Source organism: Amphiura filiformis, chromosome 10, assembly GCF_039555335.1.
Source record: "Amphiura filiformis chromosome 10, Afil_fr2py, whole genome shotgun sequence".
NCBI classification, from domain to species: Eukaryota; Metazoa; Echinodermata; class Ophiuroidea; order Amphilepidida; family Amphiuridae; genus Amphiura; species Amphiura filiformis.
The window spans coordinates 11130700-11138592 of NC_092637.1; the positions used below are offsets into that span (position 1 = coordinate 11130700).

The following is a 7893-nucleotide window of genomic DNA, read 5'->3' on the forward strand; positions in this document are numbered from 1 at the left end:
TTTATATGCCCAGTATGGCAAGCCACACTTTATATGCCCTGTATGGCAAGCCACACTTTATATGCCTTGTATGGCAAGCCAGAGACCACACTTATTATATATACCTTGTATGGCCAGCAAAGTGTTTGCAAATTCGAAATTTGTTTACCAAACCTAAGCAGGGGCGTAGCAAACAGGTAGACGAAGTCCAGGGGTCCCCGGCGAAATTGAAAATGAAATAAGGGGGGAAAGGTGATGTTAAAAAGGGCCCGCACTACTCCTTGTCCATGGGCCCCCGAGGCTCTTGCTACGCCCCTGAACCTAAGCTACAGGGTGAGTAAAAAAAAGTGCAATAGAGAAAAGAATCCATTTTTATTTAAGAACATTTTATCCATTAGTGATCTTGTGTGAAAAAATCAAGGTATTAGTATTTACCGTTTTGTTTTTATGACACATTTTATAGCGGTACCCAATTTTAATGTTTGTCCAAGATACATCTAAAATTTGAATGTCAGCCCACTCTGTGTAAGGTAGGTTTGGAACCACTGCCATTTTCTTAACCTCATTGGCATTGAAATAAAATGGAGCACCCAAAGTGTTATTTCCCTTGGTCTTGTCGAAATGAAATGCGCGCAAATTGAAGTGGAGTGAATTTCAAAATATCCAGTAAGTTGGACATATTGGGATTTAAAAAACAAACTGGTGTTGGACTCTTTCTTTGCTCTATTGCACTTTTTTTGACTCACCCTGTATATAAACTTATCAACTGAAAAACTGAGTTTGTGTGAAACACCAAGAGTAAAAGAATCCACTTACATCAGGACAAGCAAAATTGATTTGAACAAGGACCAGGCCCGCCATAAACTTATGACATATGACGGTTCTGCGGTCTCTAACAGTTACAGGCATCTTTCACCAGCCCATCAACTGAGTGAAGAAGAAATAGTGCTACAATCCGAAAGCTCTCATGTGAGCTAATACTATTAATAGTATCCGCTTTGGCAAATATTGCATTGATCATTTCATAGCGAGTGTGTAGAAGAATTCAAATATCACAGATATACTTTTGTAGGTCCTGTGGTTCTTGAATTATGTTGTAAAGAGGGCTGAAACAACAACACTTTTGTAAAACGTAGGCCCTACATAACTCATTAACAACAAAAAATCAAGCAAGTTTTCAGAGTATATGATTTGTAGAATGAATTGTAGAATGAACACATCAGTGTTATTTTTCAATAATTTACTGATTAAGATAATGAAAATCGATATTTTGTCTGCTTCGACCAACAATACCGCGTCTACCCTTAATGGGCAACATTGAAAGGTGTTACCAACTTTACTCTACAGGTTATCAAGACAAGTCTTAACCTTATTCCAATACTGCAAAGTGCCGTCATTCAGATGTCCATTAGGTCCGCCGTTGTGGATACGGGCAAAGTCCTCGCAGGTCGGAGCGTGACCCAAGCGTGACGAGGTGGCGTAGCGTTTCATGTAGGCGTGTACTGCTTGTTCGCTACAATGGAAGACTGATGTGCAAGAATGGTAGTCTATTGGAAGGATAAAATAATAAGGAAACACACTCAAATTATTTTTTCGGCATTACTAAAAAACGTTGAGGTATCTTGTTGCCTTAAGATATTGCAGTAAGGGGCTGTGCAATAATTATCAGCCTGGGGTGCCAAAATTGTTTGCTCTCCCTATCTCGTGCCAAAAATTGCTTGGCCCTACTCCGGCTTCCCACAAAATTCTTACACCCCCCCACCATATTATTCTCCCCAGGTCTCATTTAGTTGCAGTGATATGAACCCGTGCGCGTTCGACAATTATTTCGATCATAATAAGTAAACGACCTACTAATTTTTATTCAAAATCGCAGATTTTGTCACAACTATAGTACATAAAGCTTTGTTTTTTTGCAGGGTATGTTAGTTAATAAAAGTACATTACAATCGTGACAAAACCTGAAGGCATCCTCCTCAGCAAATCTTAGAATAGGCCTATAGCTTGAACTAGATGCTCATCTGGAGATCCTTGCTATTTTCATAATCAACACAAACAATCATAAAATTATTATTCTTAGTTCTCTGGGTTGATAGGATGAACAAAATCTTTTACCATGAACAGAGACGAGGGGCACGATATCTTAGTCACGTATACGATCCTCTTCTGTGCGCTAGAACGCCATTGGTTGGTGTGCAGAAGTTGGATCGAAAAAATCACTCTGAAGATGGCCATCGCGCTAGATGGTCGAAACTGTCACGTCAGTAAATAAGTTTTTGGTTTTTAAAAGTTGAAAATGTACATTACTAGTTTCTACAATTAATGAACCTAGGCAGCCGATGCCGAACCTCAAGGATATAAAGCTGTTTTACTGTTCAACTTACCTCCGCCAAGCACTCCTTCTGCGTACGGTTTGGCATCAATGTAATAGACTTCTTTAATCTGATATGGCCCACAGGATTCCGAGTTGACATCCCACCGGCATATAGGATTCAATTGCCTACAGTTGGATTCTATCATACATATGCAGTGCAGACAATCGTAGGGTACGTAATCACGACCTATATATAAATAAGCATAACACGTCATTCGGAGGGGATGAGATTACTCGTAAACAGCGTTCGATATGACGGTAGGATCCAATTGTCTATAGCTTGGATGCTACCATGCATATGGAGTAGAGGTAGGGCCTAATAGAGGTTATAACGTAGTTACAACCTAATGAATGAGAAATGAAGTTAGGTCATGAGAATGACATTCTTGGACATTCCATTGTATACTATTCTTACCTGAACAAGTGTCCGTTGGTTTTTCAAAACAGCATTTCACCTCGTTGGGTTTGGTTGGGCAATAGAAAGGTTGATAATTATTGTTTGGACACTGTGCGGTTGGCATACAATTGCCGGGTTTAACGGCACAATCCATATCTGTGTCAACTGCAGGAGGCAATAAAAGTTTCAAATAATACAATTATTATACGGGTCCATATTAAACTTGACGTAAATAAATAGGCCATAAGACAAGAACTATTAGCTTCATAATAAAAGCTGAGTATGCGCAGTTAAAGCCTTAATATACGATCTTTTAAAATGAGTGTGGTCAAATTTGATCAAATCTGCATTTTTGGAATTATTTGTAATGTTTACACATGTCACTACTTATAGGCCTACCTACGTACCTAATTGGATTAAATTCATTGTATTTTAGGACAACAGAGCAATTTTAAAATAATGTCAGTATAAGTTTAAATCCCCCATAGCAGTTGAACGACTGTTTGATAGCATGTAAAACTGAGTCATTTTAAAGTTAAGTTGAACAATGATGGCGCTATTTATCTAACATCTTGTTTGCATCTTACACGTACTTGAATAATGGTAGTAGAACATCAGAAAAAGACTAACAAATGGCATTTACAAAAAAGGTTTCATCATAAAATGTAAGGAATAATATATATTATTTGGCTAATTTGAATTTAAAATTTTTGTAAAACGTGACAGTTTATAGAATAAAATTACCACAAAAAAACCAAAGTTACATAATTTGATATAGAAACAAAAATCTATATTAAAAATAGCTAAATATATATATGTATATATGTGATAGCTGTTGGTATTGTCCAGGTCTAGAAATGAACATAATATAATGTTTTGTTAGAAAATAATAAATGATCACATCAAACAAACGTAGCTAAGAAAGTGAGTGAGTTTTTCTTTAGTATTGACTAATTTGGTATGGTAATTAGTACAAATTTTGTTCGCGGTATACCTGTCAAGCAGCATTTGATGTCGTCGGCTTGATTCGGGCATTTTCCCTCTACGTATTTACGATTTGGACAGCTTGAGCTTGGCCAGCATCTTCCGGTACATCCACTATCGGGATGATCGTAGGTGGCGCACTGTGGCTCATTTATCTGTCCTGAGAGAAGAAAGAAAAAAATAACAAAATGAATATGATGTAATATGCTAAATCACGCGGCTTCAGGACACTTTACAAGCGTTTACATATTTTGAACATGGTGGCCCCAAATCATCTAAAGTCATTCATTTATACACGGATCATAATTGGGGGGAAACAAAATTCCTCTTGTTAAAGATATACTGTCCTCAAACAACTTGCAGACAACTTTAAATCAATCGAAGTGACATGAAGAAGTGAGAAGATACTACATGGGTTAATGAGACCCGTAGTACCTCACCCCACAGGAAGCTACCTCATAAAAGCGGCTATGGGCTAATGGGACCCGTTGTACCTCACCCCATAAGAGGATATGGGCTAATGGGACCCGTTGTGCCTCACTCATAACTTAACTTAACTTAACTAACTTAACTAACATAATTTATAATGCGCCTTTTCCTGTGGCTACAAAGCGCAACAAGCATATTAAAAAGAACAGCAAACATGATCAAATACAGAAAACAACATTATGGAAAAAGATATGTCTTGAGCATAGTTTTGAATGATTCAAGAGTAGCAGCATTATGAACCGGTAAGGTGTTCCACAAACGTGGAGCTGCCACTGAAAAAGCTCTATCCCCAGCACCCTTCTTAGAACGAGGCACGAGGAAGGAAATACTATCTGCCGAGCGGGTCTTCATTGCGCTCTGGGATGATCTTTTCACAGTGAGGCAGTTAGATAAGTACTGGGGAGAGAGCTCATTCAGAGATTTAAACACATAAAGCAGCGTCTTGTATACAATCCTCTCACTGACAGGGAGCCAATGAAGTTGGTTCAAGAGAGGGGTAACATGCTCAAATTTTGGTTTGAGACATATTGAACTGAGGCTATGGGTTAGTGAGACCCGTAGTACCTCACCCCATAAGAGGCCATGGACTAATGAGACCCGTAATACCTCACCCCATAAGAGGCCATGGACTAATGAGACCCATAGTACCGCATACATAAGATGCTATGGGTTAATAAGACCCGTAGTATCTCACCCCATAAGAGGATATTTGCTAATGGGACCCATTGTATCTCAACCATACTGAGGCTATGGGTTAATGAGACCCGTAGTTCCTCACCCCATTAGAGGCTATGGACTAATCATGCTAATGACACCCGTAGTACCTCACCCATAAGAGGATATTTGCTAATGAGACCCGTTGTACCTCACCACATCAGAGGCTATGGGTTAGTGAGACCCGTAGTTACTCATCCCATAAGAGGCTATGGGCTAATGAGACCCGTTGTACCTCACCCCATAAGAGGCTATGGGCTAATGAGACCCATATGAGACCCGTAGTACCTCAACCAATAAGAGGCTATGGGCTAATGAGACCCGTAGTACCTCACCTCATAAGAGGCTATGGACTAATGAGACCCGTACTACCTCACCTCATAAGAGGCTATGGACTAATGAGACCCGTAGTACCTCAACCAATAAGAGGCTATGGGCTAATGAGACCCGTAGTACCTCAACCAATAAGAGGCTATGGGCTAATGAGACCTGTAGTACCTCACCCCATAAGAGGCTATGGGCTAATGAGACCTGTAGTACCTCAGCCCATAAGAGGCTATGGGCTAATGAGACCCGTAGTACCTCACTCCATAAGAGGCTATGGACTAATGAGACGCGTAGTACCTCACCCCATAAGATTAAGAGGCTATGGGCTAATAAGACCCGTAGTACCTCAACCAATAAGAGGCTATGGGCTAATGAGACCCGTAGTACCTCACCCCATAAGAGGCTATGGGCTAATGAGACCCGTAGTACCTCAGCCCATAAGAGGCTATGGGCTAATGAGACCCGTAGTACCTCACCTCATAAGAGGCTATGGACTAATGAGACCCGTAGTACCTCATCCCATAAGAGGCTATGGACTAATGAGACCCGTAGTACCTCAACCAATAAGAGGCTATGGACTAATGAGACCCGTACTACCTCAACCAATAAAAGGCTATGGGTTAATGAGACCCATAGTACCTCAACCAATAAGAGGCTATGGGCTAATGAGACCCGTAGTACCTCACCTCATAAGAAGCTATGGACTAATGAGACCCGTAGTACCTCACCCCATAAGAGGCTACGGACTAATGAGACCCGTAGTACCTCACCACATAAGAGACTATGGCTAATACGACTCGTAGTACCTCACTTCATAAGATACTATGGACTAATGAGACCCGTAGTACCTCACCTCATAAGAGGCTATTGGCTAATGAGACCCGTAGTACATCACTCCATAAGAGGCTATGGGCTAATGAGACCCGTAGTGCCTCACCTCATAAGAGGCTATTGGCTAATGAGACCTGTAGTACCTCACTCCATAAGAGGCTATGGACTAATGAGACCCGTAGTACCTCACCTCATAAGAAGCTATGGACTAATGAGACCCGTAGTACCTCACCTCATTGAAGCTATGGGCTAATGAGACCCGTAGTACCTCACCTCATAAGAGGCTATGGGTTAATGAGACCCGTAGTACCTCACTCCATAAGACTCTAATGAGACCCGTAGTACCTCACTTCATAAGAGGCTATGGACTAATGAGACCCGTAGTACCTCACCTCATAAGAGGCTATGGACTAATGAGACCCGTAGTACCTCACTCCATAAGAGACTATGGCTAATGAGACCCGTATAGTACCTCACTCCATAAGACACTATGGGCTAATTTAGACCCGTAGTACCTCACCCCATAAGAGGCTATGGGCTAATGAAACCCGTAATACCTCAACCAATAAGACACTATGGGCTAATGAGACCCGTAGTACCTCACCTCATAAGAGGGTATGGGCTAATGAGACCCGTAATACTTCACCCCATACGGAATTTAAATTAGCATAAAGTGTACAAACGTAAAAAGATGAAAACACGAGTTGCGTATTCCTATGAAAATGAAAATTCCAATGAAAGATTTATCTGTATCAATAGCAGATAATCACATTGTATAATTATTTCCCAGAGGTGCATATTTTTGTTTTGAGCGTGTGTTTTAATCATGCTTAAATTACCATCACTTACCGAAAGCAGAATGTACCAGAAGCACAGCAACGACGAAAAGAGAAATGGTGATCGCCATTTTAACGAATAACAGATATGATTGTAATGACGCAGTTATATAAAACATATAAAACGATATTTTGCTATTAAACTTATCATCAGATAAGATAAAATAATTATAAAAGATAAGATCAATGAGAGCTGGAAGATATCTTACCCTTCCCATAATCCTTTGCAACATGATATGTCACCTCAGTTCATCAAATGACACTTCTATTAGCGTGCAGGCCTACAAGTTCTATTTGTTCTGAAGTTGAGGTTAGGACTGGACATAATTTGTAAATGTGCTCTCTTCATTGAGGTAGGGCCTAACGTTCGTCACTATCACCCATGTTGGACTGGAGAGCAAATCAGTACAGAAAATTGAGATGGGAGAAATGCATTGTGGGAAGTGTAAAATATCTTCTCTGCTAATTATCTATCTGTAATAGCTGCTTTCTGGAAAAACGCGTCATACGAGGGTCATTCAAAAAGTTCTACCTCCATCAATATGGTCTTTTAAAGAAATGTACCCGTTTTTCACTCTGTCGACGGAGGAGGTTTGGCTACTTCAGAGATTGGAAAGGAGTACACGTACCATGCATAAATATCAAGCATTCCTCAATGATAACTTTATAAAATAACGAACTTTATTTAAGGAACGGCTTTACCTGTGGGCCTAGGGGCTATGGATTAAGTTAAGGGTCATTAACCTGTCGGCAAAATGGATGTGGGATGGCACTTCTCTTGCTATACTTGCAATTTAACGTATTTTTTCTAGGTTATTTATGCATATTTGTTTTATTATGCTTCTCACTTTCTTACTTTGTTGTTTGCTTTCTTTTTATTTACAACATGTCATTTTCTCTTTTGGAGGTAAAAGGTAGCCTGAAAAAGGCTATTTTGTATGTCCTTGGTTCTTCTGAAGTGA

General features: G+C 40.0%; 1 protein-coding gene across 1 annotated transcript; it reads right to left on the reverse strand.

The window, feature by feature from the left end:
- Positions 1 to 1068: 1068 nt before the first annotated feature.
- Positions 1069 to 4574, reverse strand: LOC140161654 (uncharacterized). The gene is made up of 5 exons (XM_072184954.1): positions 4484 to 4574; positions 3745 to 3894; positions 2769 to 2915; positions 2364 to 2540; positions 1069 to 1526 (listed from the first exon to the last, which is right to left on the reverse strand). Exons 1-5 carry the CDS (start codon positions 4572 to 4574, stop codon positions 1321 to 1323), a joined length of 771 nt encoding a protein of 256 aa, XP_072041055.1. The 3' UTR covers positions 1069 to 1320.
- Positions 4575 to 7893: the final 3319 nt, after the last annotated feature.